General features: G+C 41.8%; 1 protein-coding gene across 1 annotated transcript; it reads right to left on the bottom strand.

Annotated features, from left to right (window-relative positions):
• Positions 1 to 3: 3 nt before the first annotated feature.
• On the bottom strand, positions 4 to 14,530 carry coro6 (coronin 6). Its single transcript, XM_073479222.1, has 11 exons — positions 14,317 to 14,530; positions 9,752 to 9,951; positions 6,826 to 6,948; positions 3,230 to 3,359; positions 2,868 to 3,046; positions 2,566 to 2,685; positions 2,358 to 2,462; positions 2,090 to 2,235; positions 1,771 to 1,828; positions 1,109 to 1,336; positions 4 to 747 (listed from the first exon to the last, which is right to left on the bottom strand). The coding sequence occupies exons 2-11, from the start codon at positions 9,947 to 9,949 to the stop codon at positions 625 to 627; spliced, it is 1,410 nt and encodes a 469-aa protein (XP_073335323.1). The 5' UTR covers positions 9,950 to 9,951; positions 14,317 to 14,530; the 3' UTR covers positions 4 to 624.
• Positions 14,531 to 15,575: the final 1,045 nt, after the last annotated feature.

The raw sequence follows: 15,575 nt of genomic DNA, 5'->3' as shown, positions 1-15,575 counted from the left end.
TTTTTAAAAAACACTGTTTTTATTGCTGTTATAATGTGTCTAATGTATAATCCTTTACAGAACACAAAACGTTTTGCTTTTCACATTTTGCTACAAGTTCACAATTTCTTCTCCTGTTACCTTTATCACTATTTACATTTTGAAAAGTTTTCTGAGCGACTTATTTGAATAAACTGGTCAGTGATCGTCTGATACGACGAGTCAAATACATGTGGTGATGTGTATCTTTAATGATTACGTGTGTGTATAGTAGAAGTGCAAGTATAATTTTCACTATGTAGTCTGTAAACCAAAAAAAATGCACTCCAGGTAGAAAGTCTTTTTCTGGCATTTAATCCTTGCAACTTTTTGTCTACTTGTCCTTTTCTCGCAGGTTTATCAAAAAGGTGATAACAGTGTTGACTTTCCTCAGACCACACGTCCCTCTTACCTACAGCACCCTCATTCTACTTCAGCACTCTTCTCATTCTGTACAAATCAAAGTTAAGCTGGGGAAATATTCAAATATTTTTGCCATACAATTAGAGAAGGTGGTTCCTTGTGTATGTAAGGGAAACATGTTTCTATAATCGAAGTGATTCTGAAATTCTGACCAGTTCTCCAGAAGGTGTGTTTTCACGCATGTCAGTCAGTGCCATTGGTGTACTGGGAAAGCTTATTCTCCAAGTCACAGATTCTCTTCTCCTGAGACAAAACTGTGGCCTTCAGATTCTGAATCTCCTCCAACAACCTCTCAAGCAACTGAGGCTGGACAGGAGAAGAGTGGAGAACAGGAAAAAAGGGAAACAGAAGGAGAAAGGAAAAAAGACAGTGACAGGGGAGGGGAAAATTAAGGGTAAAGAAAAAGAGGAAAAACAGGTCAAGGACAGCGAGCATCTAAGAAAAATAAACCAAAACAAAGAAGGGAGCTTTGGGAGGAAAAGTTGTGGGCAGGTACAAATAGAAGAGAGATAAACAGAAAGTGTCAAACAGAGAGATAGATGTTCTCATTCAGATTACGGGCTGCAAAGCTTAAGAAAGTCATATTAAATTAATATTATGTGATTTATTAAATGTAGCATAACAAACTTTATGTGACTTTATGAGGTAATAAAACAACACAACTTACCGGCAGACTGTTGGTGTCCAAAGTGGACATGCTGCGTCGGGTGGTGGGTCTGGAGTCCAGCACGTTCTTCTTCGCCACTTTGAGCTCTCGGCTCTTCGGCGGAACATAGCCGTCCCTCAGGGACACCAGAATTGGATCTTCATCACGCCCGTCCAGCCACTCCTCAGGCTCCATGGCGGGCTCAGGCCCTGCTGTGTCCGGGTACAGGTCGTCCTGGAAGAGGTCCGACTGTGCAAGAAGAAACAGATGTGGTTTTGTTTTGTAGTGTTCACTCAAAATCTGTCTATTTCTCTGTCTTTCTTAAGGGGTAAGTGAAGGAGAGATTCAAAGATTAAAAAGTAAAATAAATACTGTTGTAAAATTTTAATAGGAATAATTTCAAGTCCAGTTGTGGAAATAAAAAAGAAAGAGCCTTTACTTGAGTAAAAGTAGAAACGCCACACCATAAAACTTCTCCATTACAAGTATAAGCCTGGTGTTAAGTATTGGCTGTCACCAATAATTCTGCAGTAATTATTTTACCATTATTAAATGATTACTATCGATGTACTGACATGAGCAGTACTTGGTAAAAGTTCAGCTAATGTGAATTGCTTTGTATAGTTTTTGGTGGATTAATCTATAGCAAGTACGATTTACAGACTGGTCATACTAGTACTTACTTTTCTGGGCACCGTCATTGTGATGGGCTCACACTTCTTGTCAAGGAGCTTGAATAACCTGAGAGGACAATAAAGAGACGAGACAGATGAGAGGAGGAACCCATCAGTTGTACTTTTATTACACATCTGTCTATCAGTTTATAGTTTACAATTGTAAGCATAAAGTAAGATGATATCGTGCACTCTGCGATCATCGTCAGATTTGTCCTCAAAACAGCTGGATCTGAGCTTCATATCCACCCACAAGCAACATCTGTAGGCCTCACATCCCATCCAACAAATGCTGTAAAGCTGTATTCTGGTGTAATCAGTGTCTCACCTAGCGATCTCACATTTGCTGACATCCACACCTCTCTTGGGCATGAAGCCCATCCCTCTCTGGGGCTCCTTACTGCTGAAGGTGTTGAGGTAGTGGACGTACGGCGGCTCATCTGTGATCTCAAAGTAACGGATACTGCTGTCCCCCTTCACAAACACACAAAAACAGAAAACAACCATGAAACATGTCAGTAATCTATATGACAGTGTCGTTGCCAAGCCTGGAGTTATAATGGATCTGATGAATCACTAAACCAGTGTGTCTGTACCTTTCCACAGAGGTAGACCATGTTTGCGTCTGCATCATAATATGGTAACAACACTCCATTACTTGTGTCCAGCTCCAAGAGTGCAATAGGTTCCTCAAAGTTTGTCTGAGGAGAGTACAAAACAATGGAGAAAGCTCAGCAGTGCGCATGTATTATTCTACATCTTTAATATTCGTGAACAGCATGTGATATTTAAATTGTTTCTTACAGGGTCCCAGAGTCCGAGCTCTCTCTGGCTCATCCTGGTGAACCCTGTGGTGAAGATGTTTCCGTCTCTGGTGAAGATGGCTCTCATTGGCCGGATCCCCTCATGTGGAGCCAGACGTTCCTGTTGGTCAGCGGAAGAACGAGAGCTAGTTCCTTAGATTCTTCAGTTAGATTATTTCTCCTGGTCTCAAAAAATATACTCTGAAATAATTGTTTGAGAGCTCAGATAGTGGTGTTATTGTATTAGAATTCATTATACTGTGAGGCATACAGTATATTTATTAGTATTTTCTACTCACTCACCGCAACCACCTCCCTCTTGCGGGGGTCGCACACACGCAGACGTCGGTCCTTACAGGTGGTGCAAAACAAGCTGCCGTTTCGGTTCCAGCTGATGCTGTAGATGAGGTCCGGATGGTCGTCCATGGAGATGAGGGGCTCGCCTGTGCCCACGTTCCAGATTATGACCAGGTTATCACTGCCTGCAGGGAGAGCAAACGATGAACATCTGAATGTACACACACTCACAAGTCAAAAGACCAGAATGCTTTGAAGGAGACTAGGATGTGTGTGTGTGTGTGTGTGTGTGTGTGTGTGTGTGTGTGTGTGTGTGTGTGTGTGTGTGTGTGTGTGTGTGTGTGAGTGTGAGTGTGAGTGTGTCCTACCCGCAGTGAGTAGTATGTTGCGTGCGGTGGGGTGCCAGGTGACGATGCCGACACGTTTGGAGTGTCCCTCCAGGACCACGACGGGGTCGGTGATGGGGCGGGTCAGTGAGTGATCTGGGATCTGCCACACCTGGAGAGAAGAGGGGTGAAGGAAAATCAGAGCAGCCCATGTAATTCTGTGTCTGACGTTAGACAAGAAGTGTTATCTGTCTTATTATTGTTCTTACAGTACTTGTACTACAGTAGTTGACGTATAATCCATTTCACCAATGTAATCCTCCTGGTGACAAATAAGACTGCAATTTGGTTTGGTTTTGCTCGCCTTGAAAAGATTTGATTAAGGAACACACAGTGTTTGAAGAAATAGAAAACAAATACTTGGATACTGCATCAGAGTATTTTTACCTCCTTCACTCCAGGCCCACATCTTTCATTTTTCCATTAAACTCAACACACTGCAATGATTTACAGTGCAGCGGAGTCATTATAATTGGTTCCTAAATTTACCGGCAGTGACTGCTGTATCAGCCAGCGACACCCACCCACTACTTTCCACACCTGTGTTCAACTCCAGAAGGCTACTTAATAAACTTGTCCAATGAGTGGAGAAAGCTGTTGCTCTCAAAACTGTGATCAACAGCGTGTACATTGAGAATATAATCGCATGTGTACATTTTTAACATTTCTCTTTAATGTCACTAAATGTTCCAGCAGTTTGTTGGAATGTGGCCTTTTCAGTTACATAAGCCGGTGATTGATTGATCCACATATGCGCGAGAAGACGGACACAAATACACACACAGCTCTGTCCCTGTTGCTCCTCACACACACACATAAAGACTGTAATGAGCCTTTTCAGATGACACAATGATCAGTCTCTGTGCACTGAAGAGAATGACATCACAGTTATGGCCTCTCTGCTCCACGCCGGTAACACTGCCAAAACTGGACAGCTGCAACTGTCTGTCTGTGAGCTGGGCATCAACAAAGCACACACACACACACACACACAAAGGCAAACACACCATGCTCAAACAGCATCCGAGCAGCTGTTGCCATCAGAGAAGCTGCGATTCAATCATTCGATCGCACAAAGATTCCTGCGACGTCGCTGTGAACAAGTGTGGGCGAATGTGACAACTGCGCTCAGGAGCAAACACATGCTGAGTCAACAGACGTGTTGTCATCACACAAACAAAAATGTTAGCACTGACACATGCTGACACACGAGACACATCTGTGAACACACACATTTATGTAAAGTGTCATGTATTTTATCTCTTAGGCCGACAATAGTTGGGAAGATAAAATGTAATCATAAAATACAACATATTATTTATCAGTGCAGCTTAATTTTGTAGTTTTATGATTACGAAAGAAGTAAATTATTGATTAGTCTATGACAGAGCATTTATCAGCAATTTATTGTTAGAAATGTTTAATTTGATAATCAACCATTTGAGCCATGTTTTGAGTAAAACTGCTTAAAATGTTCGCGTTCCTGTTCTTTCAATGTGAGGATTCTCTGATTGTGTCTGTTTTATTTTATTGCAAACTGACAAACGGACAAACAAAAGGTTTGAAACTGTGATGGACGTTTTACGTAATAACTGATTAATTAATTGGGCAAAAGATTAAAAGATAAGGAAAATAACATCCCTAATCTAGATCACCAGGGAGTTGTCACAGTTAAGTGACGCACGTGTCCTTATTTGTGTCAGTGGAGCAGCTCATCACTCACTTACCTCACAGACACCAAACCTGGTTCTCATTTCCTGCAGTAAAATCGAGTGCTTATAAAGGCAGGATGTGAGGAAATTAAAAATTGAATTAATAAAGGGGGATTATATAGCAAGTCCTAGATGCCATAAGGGGATTTTACAGTCAGTTCACTTGTCATTCAGCTTCACAAATTAAAGTGTAAGTTATAGTTATTATTATTGTTATTATTATTATTATTATTATTATTATTATTATTATTATTGTTGTTATTAGTTTTTATTAACAATATATGTCCAATAACAATAGTTCAACCATCTGTAGTCACCTCCTGCAGTCCAGGCCTCACAGTGACCCCTGCTGACCGAACTCAGTCATGAGCTTCAGGGCCACAGATTGCTGCAGTACTGAAGCTTCTGATGTCTGTCTTTACTTCGACACTCAATAACAACAATAATCTTTGTTTAAAGGTGCACTCTGTAGTTTTAGGGAAGAAATTTTAATAAGAAGAGAAAGATCTGCACTGACTGATTTTTTTTTAATTATGCATAAACAAACTGACCTTAAAGGACAACACAGTTTCAAACTGTTTTACTTTGTTTATATGTGGCGGACCCTGCCACCTTTCTAGCTTTAAACAGTGTTCTGGGGACCTTATTTTCCTCTGAGAACAGCTTGTTATTCAGTTATTGAAAAAACTACATAGTGCCCCTTTAAGATAGAACTACTACAAGGTTTGTTTGTTATCTCCTATCTATTCCGCAACATGTGCATCTATTAAAACATTTTAAATATTTCACTTCCCATCATATTTAAATTCAGACTAAACTGTCACCCCTAACTTGCAATTAGGTTTTGTCCAAGTTAAAGGAACCGCAGACAGATTTATAATCACCAGACTGATGATGATTATCAAAACTTTTCTCCACATCCTGTGAGTACATATCATATCATCCATGTGCAGCCTCCAGGATGTTTTCTGGTCTGATAGAAGGACACTGAATGCAAATTAAAACACTTAAAGAGGCTCTATGCAACTATTTGTAGCAATTAACAGGTATTAATCACTTTTTTATTGGCCATATGTGAGCGTATTGTAACGTGACGTGAAACATGAGACCTTCCCCGTCTCCCTCGGTTGTCTATACAAGCCTGTGGACGATTTGTTGAAGTTGGACTGTGGATTTCTTTGTGAAGGACTCTGGATGTGACTTTATGTCCGTTCTCGAGTGCCTCGTCTCAGTGCCCCTCTCTGCTCCGCTAACAGAGAGCAACAGTAGCTAACGTTAGCGTAGAAATGTAGTCCGCTGACATAAACTAACCACTGGTCTCCAGCACAACACAGAAGTTGCACAGAGCCCCTTTAATGTAGGCACAGCTATGTATCATTGAGCAGAGACATGAGAGTCTGGAGAACACGTCATATTGTAAAAAAAAAACTAAAAAAAACATCCCACTGTGCCAAACATTTCCACTTTTATATACACACACACACAAACAGGGACAGGTTGGAGCAGCAGGATTAGCAGCTGCGTTACAATGACGAGGCTGGTTGCAGACAGACAACAGAATAAGGCGAGCGGACTGATGAAGAGACAGAGATGAGGCGGAACAGGTGGGTGGACAGTGAGACGGACAGACAGACAGGTAGACACAGCAATACCTCGTCTGATTCACTTCACCCATCCAATAAGCAGGCAGACGTGATGAAGGCTCAGGCTGTGATGACCTCCATGACTGCTATCTGAGTCACCCAACAACAAACTCCTCCACATGCATTTGCAACTTCTCTCTCCCACCCACATCTTTTTGTCTACACACACTCAAATACATATAACACACACACACACACACACACACACACACAATCTCATTACCATTGCAGTACAGTCCTCTGAGCAGCTGGCCAGGATGTTGTCATCATGAGGACACCAGTCGATATCGAGGACGGGCCCAGAGTGGCCGATCACCAGCGGGTAGTTTTTGTCCACACGACCTGACTGCAACACACGGCAGCAGTGACACACAGTTAGGTCGTAGAAAATGGAGTTTAAAAGAGTAGTAAGCACCGATTTGTAGTTGGGACACTGTGTTAAACATAAATAAAAACATATCAAACATATTGTGTTTAACAAAACAAAAGGTTTAGGAAGTGTTCCCAATATCCTTTATACAATCACGTGTTTCACAAAGCGGTGAACCTTGCCCCATAATTGCTTGGATGCCCCTTTCATACCCAGTCATGACACTATCACCTGTTACCAATGAACCTGTTCACCTGTGGGATGTTCCAAACAGGTGTTTTTAGAGCGTTCACAACTTTCCCAGTCTTTTGTTGCTCCTGTCCCAACTTGTATCAAACATGTAAGCAGTTTGTTTTTTGACACATGGTCCCCTCTATAAGTGAGACTGTTTTTGGGACCCTGAAGAAGTTGCCCACTTTGGCCACTTGGCAATCCAGCCTTAGAAACCTTTTAGTTCAATATAGTAAGACAGATACCAATGTGAATGTTCTGGTTGGCTTGAGTCTCACAGTTACAGGCTCTATAATAGGACAGGTCAACATAGGACAACCAGTGTCACTACTCTGAGTTTGTAGAATTTGACAACCAACAGTCAGAGTTTCGTCTGAAACGATCTCTGATATAAACAAGATATGTCAGTGAAGATCTTCAACATGGATCCAAAAAAGAAACCCCTCAGCTTCATGGTGGACTTCCAGGAAACAGACATAACCAGACATTTTAATATGACACAAACTAAAATCATTATGCTCTTTCTAGGTTATTCCATGTTTCCCTGTTCCAACCATGTGAACATGTGTATCAACTTCTGAGATATCACTCCCTCCACACACACACACACACACACACACACACACACACACACACACCCCTAGAGAGGTGTATTTATAGCTGAGTGACGAGGCGTTGAAAGGGGAGTTTTTCTTGTGGCCTGTTGGGGACCCGGAGGGGGGAGATGGAGGATGGAGAGCACGTTGGTGTGTATTAATAGCACGTCTGTGACTCCAGTACATAATCACATCCATTTCCCCGTGTCTCCAAAACACTGTACGTTACTCATCCAGCTCCTTGTCAGTAATTACCACTGCTGACATGCTGATGAATCTGAGCAGGGATGAACTCGTTACAATCATGACATTTCTAAATTATAATTGTTCAACTCAGAAAATGAAAGAGTGTTTATTGCTCTCTTTATTGTCCTATAATAACACTGCGATAATTCAATTAAATTCATTTTTTGAAAAATGTTCATATTTTTCCAACCAATTCGATTTTTGGTAATGCTGGACTGTGATTGGTGGTTGGTATTAGCAGCCCGGCTCATATGAAACCTGCTGTGTGAAGGCATCTCACAGGTCAACAAAATGCTGCAGACGTGGCTGATTACAGCAGTTGCAGCAAACTGGACAGACAAGGAAACTGCCAACGAAAATGAATAATTTCACACATAACAACTGAAAACTTTACTGCAGTATTATTGAAATCACTTTTGAAGTTAAATATGTATTTTGAGTTTTAGTTTTTTTTCATTATTTGTGTCAATTAAACAGTGTTGTGACAATATACCTTATAATTTCATATAATATTTATATTATTTATTTCTGATTGGTCAGCTCACACAAGCCTGAGCCAGCACTTCTAACAACAACTGAGCAGCTGTGCTAAATCAATTTTCGCGAGCCAAAGTAGCTACTAGGCATAAATTATGCGAATGTCTGACATGGTGATGTAGTGTGATGTCATAAAGTCACATAATTAAAGGCGAGATTACTGATGAGGCGTTTCAGGAACAGTGTTCTCTGTGGGAGAGAGGAGCTTCTCTTGGTGCTGACTGTGACCTATTTAACTTTCAAGATCGAATAGGTCTCCTTTGATATATTACATTATATTTTTTGGTATAAGTCAATGTATGCCTGTTCCATTTATTTATTTTAGCCTCTAAAATCGATAAAATGTAATAAACAATAAAAGTAATCGATTTCACTTAGATAGACCGGATTAGCAGGTTTAGTTTTGTCTTTCTGATGTGCATCGTTTATTTTAAGACGATGTTGTTATCCTCACGAGGCTCCACACCAGAACGTCAGATCTGTCTCAACCTGTTGCTTTTTCTGTCACTGTATGTCTGCTTTAGCAATTATGGAGTCCTTCCCCCAAGCATAACATATACCCTCTGCTATTAGAAGGAAGAACATACTCGAATCAGACTATTATACTAAGTTTTGTTACTTCAAACAGCCTTAAAACTGCACCGTCACACTGCTGATAACATGACTTGGCACTGTTTTCTGAATTACATTAACCTTATAGGCCCGTCCTCTGAGGATTTGACCCCAGCTGTCTGCCAAAGTCTTTGGGCGTCCTTTTCTTCACCCTCACCACTACAGCCTGCTGATTCTTTCACACAACATCGATTGTGTTATAGCTGCTTATAGCTAAACATCACAAAGCATTTAGTTACTGAGACGAGCTTTTAAACAGGGCAAATGTTTAGTCAAGAAATCTAAAGCCACCTCTGTGTGCATCTATAATATTGATACACAATAATGGTTCATAATAATTAATAATGAACGATACACACTGATACAGAGATTTGATTTATCTGCCTTCCATGACAATGATGAGCTCAACAATAAAGCCACCTCATGAACACTCTTTCAACATACTGACAATGTGAAAAAATTAAAATCAGCATTTGGTCTCATCCTCATTGGCAGATTGACACGGACACTGAACTCATGGACACTCTCTCATGTTTCGACTCGGTGGCCTTACTGACCTTAGAGAGGGGCAGGACCAGGAACGCTCCTCCTCCGCTGGACTCAACGATGACCGCCAGGAACTTTGGGTTGACGGCGCAGAAGGAGCTGTCCCACGTCACCTTGGAAACCCGGATGTCATCGTAACCCTGCTCCGCCTTGACGTTCTGGCCAAAGACGTGGCGAAACTTGCTCTGCCGCACGATGCTGCGACTCATGGCTGCGGCAAGGAGAGGAAGATAGGAGGATATAAAGATGAGGAGACGTGAGATAGGAGAGGATGAACAGAAAGTGATGGAGTAAATAGCGGAGGAGGGAAGGAGAAAAGGGATGAAAAGATGTCAGAAGAGGGACGGAAACAAAGAGAGGTGAGAGGAGGAGAGGTGGTAAAAAGTTGGGAAAATGATGGTCAAGAAATAAAAAAAGACATGCATTTCTTTTACAAAAAAAATGGCGATCTATAAAAGAGTTTGAGCGGATCGCATCCCTACAATGACAAAGAAATTTCATAGAAAAAGCAACCTAATGAGTGCTGTCTGAGACAACAAACCTGAACTGTTATCACAATATTTTGATCTCTGCAATCTGTACATCCAATGCTTTATGTCTCTTTGCGCCACTGTACAGTCTGTCATTGTCTTTGTCATTGAGGCAGATTGTTGAACGGTGTTTATAAATGTTTTCTTGCTGAACAGTAACATCATCTTTTGCTTTGAGCAGCTTTCTCCTGTGTTTTCTGTCATCTGTCTTCAGGTTTGAAGATGAATCAGTAGCTCTATGGTGCTTTCAAGCTCTTTATTTTGAAAAAAAAAGGACAGCACAGTTTGCTTTTGTTTGATATTTTCTTCAATCGGGTAGAGAGCTACATAAAACAGATAAAAGATTCTGTCTGACATGCTAGCAAGGACTGAATTTCTTTTGTTTTCTGCTTCACTCGTGATGAGGCCGCTGACTGATAGAGGCCTACTGTCCATTCATGCTGCATATCCATAAATACGCTTGGAAACCTTTTTTACTCAATCAGCTTCTTATTGTGAGTGATGGGGTCAAAGTCAAGGTTTTCTTCTGTGCTCTTTCAATTAGAAACATGTGAGGTCATGTACTTCCATGGACCAATCAGAATCGTAGGACAGCTGATGACACTTTACTGTCACTATCAATCGAATCTGATCAAACCAAACCAGCACAGGGTGTTAAAAGATGCAATATATAGACATTTTAGTTTAAAACATTAAAAAACACTAAATAAATTATAAACAGAATGTGAAGAAATAACAACTTTGATGTTATGACAAAGACATCTATGTCATGTGTCGCAGTTAGCATGCAAACAAGCTAGCCACAGCCCAGCCTGTCTCATAATACCACTTTGTAGTCCATCAGTATAGCTCAGACCTCTGCAGGCGGGCACTGACTGGTGTCCGACCTCACTCTTGTTTCCCTGCATGAACACACCTTGTCTTTGTCACCCCAGGAGTGAGAGTCCAGGTCAAAGCTGTTGTAAATCACCTCCATACTGTCATCAAATTTGCCTCTGTCGTTCTCAGGGGCTGTTTTAGTTCCAGTCCAGTTCCCGGGCCTGTTAGCTGCCTCCCGGTGGTTTAAAAGCTCCTGTGCAAGCGGTGAAAACACCACCAACACTCCGCCATTGCTCCGATCTCCCAGTCTAGACCGCTAGCTCCACAGCTAACTAAGCTGACTAGCTAACAGCAGTTACAGTTAGCAGCAGTTAGCGGTTACTCAGCTGATATGCTGCCCTCTGCTGGTTTGGAGTATAAATTCGACAGGTGGCTTATTCTTACATACTGCACCTTTAAACTCTTACAAAATAACACCTAAAGATTGTATTGTTTAAATATTGTGCTGTCTTTTTTTATACTGTTTCTTTGTTTGTTGTTGTCCAGTTTTCAGTGGCTTTAAACATCCGTCAGCTTTTCTCTGATTAATGAACTCTGTAATGTGTTTTTAGGCTGTTTGTTGACTGACATTTCGCTGTTCTGCGGCTGTCCCAGGCACCAGGCCAGAGGGGCCGTAATCCTCCGAAACACAGGAGATATTCTATAACAGTGCCTGCCATCAGTGCAGATATTAATAGTTGATTGTCCCACCAAACACTATGTGACGGCCAAGCATCAAAGACAAACACTAAGACGCAGAGAGCAGATAAAAGCCTGGGAGAACTTAAGATATGACACATACAATCCCAGAGTGTAGCACAGCAGTTACATTCAGTCACACTCATGTGATACAACCCCTGTGAGAATATGTAGTTTGAAACTTATCTAACATACACTCTCAGACTGTGCTGGCTTACATAAGGCAAAAACTAAAAACCCACATCTACAAGTAGGCCTGCACCAGTCCCCGAAGACGCCTGATGAATGCAGCAGAGTTCTTCCTCTTGTTTAGTGGATGATCATGAACTCAAACTGTCTTTTTTACAAATAAAATAAAACATAAAGTGACCCAAATCCTGCTGTCATCACTCTCACACATGGAATATTCTACATTTAACCCCAAACTGAACCTAAGGACTGTGGGATACACGACTCGACCAGGCTGATGAGAGGACAGAAGCTCCGGCGTCGTTCCTGGAAGCTCTCTGTTATCAAGAGATTTACATTCCAGTGACCACTTCAGGCGGGACAGCTGTGGGGCATTTCAGGGCAAACACAATATCACACATGCTATATTCTGATTTTGCAACTGTGTCAGAGATGGTTTGATAGTATTATTAATGTAATTACATATTTTTCCATCCTAGGAGTCAAGACAAGAGACAGAAGAAGAAGAAGAAGAAGAAGAAGAAGAAGAAGAAGAAGAAGAAGAAGAAGCTGTCTTTCTGCCACCACAGCATGAATCAAAACTACCTCTGCCTTACTTGTCTTATCTTAATGTTTTAAAGCCCTTATATTTCTCGTTTCCCATGCCTTACCATCTGATTTGAACATTAAAATACCTTGATCATGGGTTGCTTTTAAAGGATAAGTTCACCCAAAAATTAAAATTCAACCATCTACCCCACCGTCATGCTGATGGAAAGTCATAGGGCTGTATAGAGCCATTTCATGTTATTTTTTTCAGCTATTTTTTTACGTTGTGAAACAAGTCCCCATCTACTTCAGTCTTTTAGGTAAGTGCTGCAACGCTGTTTTGCTGTGAAGCTCCAGAAATGTTCTTTCGAAAATAAAACTTGACCCGACTCTCCATCGGCTTGAGGGAGAGCAGATAATGACTGAACTGTCATTTTTGGTTGAACTCCCGACCAATGTCAGGACAGCAGAATCACTCGCCATCTTCCGCAAAACACTCAAGACTCACTCGCTTCACCTCAACCCCACATAGCATGACTCCCAGGGGAGTGTTGGTGTTTACACGGCTTGCACAGGAGGTTTGGACCGAGGTTTTCAGGCACAGGGCTACTTCAGTAGATATCTCAACAACACAGTACATAGACGTCTTTAACATACCGTCAAAACTGTTGTGTCTTCTCATCCTGTTGATAATTTTGGTTAATTTTTATTATTTTATTTTTTGCAACTTTAAAGTTCACATGAATTGTTTACTATCTCAAACAGCTGCCTAATTGAAATGGAATAAGGGAGATTTGAACAGAGAAGATCTCATTCAATAATTTAAGAAGTTGTATATTTTGGGAAACCGGTAATATTTTCAATATTAATGAGGTAATAATACAAAATCAGAAATATTAATCTTTTCCATAACTGAATAAACAAGCTGTTCTCAGAGGAAAATAAGGTTTGAAGCAAGAAAGGTGGCAGGGTCCGCCAGCTATGAGCAAAGTAAAACGGTATGAAATCGTGTTGTCCTTAAAGGTCAGTTTGTTTATTCGGTCAGGAAAACAAAGAGAGCTTGTTATCTGTTTGTTTGCTTGTTTGTTTGTTTGTTTGTGCATGAGAAAATCAGTCAGTGACGATCTTTCTCTTCTGATTAAAATGTCTTGCCCAAAACTACATAGTGCACCTTTAAAAAAGTTAAACGTTGAAAAAAATCTCGGGCACGCTCCTTTAACTCTGCCTCAGGTTAATGAGAGAGCCCTCCTCTGTGGCGCATGGCGCGGCTCTGGAGAGTCGAGACAGAGCGAAAGAATGACACTGCCACTTTCCTAATATAGACATGACAAACTGCGCTGTCCCACCCGGGCCGGCCGCTCCTCCCACCCGCCGGCCTGATCCTAAATAGTCCCAGAATGAAGGCGACGCACTCTGTGGCGCTTCATCGCTACTGAACGTAAATTTAACCGGCCAGTGCGCACGGCCCGCACAAACACACATAAACGCACACAAACACGGGAACATGGGCTGTGAGGGGGGCGCAGGGGGTGTGAACGAGGGAGGGAGGGAGCGTCCACTGTGCAACGTGCTTTTATAGGTAGCCCACAGCTGCCATGCACGACTCAAGAAAAGTGCACAATCACACTGACTGTACTGACTCGCTTTCCAAAGGTGAGGACGCGCTCGCTCCTCTCCAGCAGTGCAGCAGACGAGCTGACGCACCCCCTCACCTCACTGCAGCACCGACACTGACACACATATTAGGAAAGACAGTCCACAAGACGGCTCACCTCAGGTTTTGGGGAGACCCCTCTTTCCTGGACAGCTCTCACGGTGTCTGTTGTATGTCCTCCGCCTCCTGCTCCTCCTCCCTCTGCTGCTTTTATTCCTTTTAAATGATACTCCCCGTGGTGCGTTTTCCTGGAGTCGGTGCGGACTTTGCTGAGGAGACGCACTGGACAACTGCGTGACGCTCCTCGGCAGGGAAAGAGAGAGGGGAAGAGTACCGGGACAGAGCAGGGAGAGAGGAGGGTGTGGGTGGGTGGGTGGGTGTAGGGTGAGTGCCGTCTATTTTGGAACAGGCTCTGTCAGTGCAGGGAAACGTGACGCGCGCCGGGTACAGAGGGCCGGCGCGTCCCCGGGGGTCAGTGCCACAACTGGTGGACTCTCTAATAGAGGAGCTGTGGCTTAAAGGATTGTGGGATATTAGACAGGTAAATAAACCACGGCCTGATGCTGCCTTCAAGGGCTCCACTTTAGTTGAAGGTTGAGTTTTCTGATATGCAACCAAAAGTTTTTTGTGTGTCAAACACCTGCAGATGAAGAGCTCACTGGTTTGTAGAGCAGGTTGGAAATAAAAATGAGCATGAGTTAAAATTTAACAAAAAAATAAAAGTTACAGTGACAGTTCTCTGCAACAACATACAGATAAGCACACAAGTTCATGTAATTATCCAAAATGTGTACTTAAAGGTGCATTATGTAGTTGTGGGGAAGACATTTTAATCAGAAGAGAAAGATCTTAATTTTTTTTATGACTAAACAAACTAAACAAACAAATTCTCTTCACTTTAATGACTGAATAAACTGAATAAACAAACTGACTTTAAAGAATTACAGTTTCATAGTTTTACTTTGTTTATATGTGGCGGACCCTGCCCACTTTTCTAGCTTCAAACAGTGTTCTGGGGACCTTATTTTCCTCTGAGAACAGCTTGTTTATGCAGTTATGGAAAAAATAAGTATTTCTGAGTTTGACTGTCTTATCCAAAACTACAGTGTCCCTTTAAAGACAGTATTTGAGTAAATGTTAATTCCCTTTTGCCTCCACTAATAGCATGAATGAAGATAAAGAACTTTGACCAGCTTTGTATTAGTCGTACTAGTTTGTGCGTAATGAGTCTTGGATATAACACTAAACATACCTGGATACCTGAAGGAAGAACTGGGGTCATTCTGTGTTCCTTCATTGAAGACAGGGGTCACTGTCGCTCACAAAACAGAGCTTTATAAAGTCCCTCAGAGATCTCGTGCTTCCTGCTGCTGGGAC

This window comes from Pagrus major, chromosome 13 (genome assembly GCF_040436345.1).
Source record: "Pagrus major chromosome 13, Pma_NU_1.0".
NCBI lineage: Eukaryota > Metazoa > Chordata > Actinopteri > Spariformes > Sparidae > Pagrus > Pagrus major.
The sequence above is the reverse complement of the archived record's forward strand: the minus strand, read 5'-3'. Positions and strand labels throughout refer to the sequence as shown.

Coding starts and splice junctions, on each gene's coding strand:
- coro6 (XM_073479222.1), bottom strand. CDS start 9,949: ATGAGTCGCAGCATCGTGCGGCAGAGCAAGTTTCGCCACGTCTTTGGC. Junction 2,463..2,565: donor AGCTCGGACTCTGGGACCCT/GTAAGAAACAAT, acceptor TACTCTCCTCAG/ACAAACTTTGAGGAACCTAT. Junction 748..1,108: donor TGGACACCAACAGTCTGCCG/GTAAGTTGTGTT, acceptor TCTCCTGTCCAG/CCTCAGTTGCTTGAGAGGTT.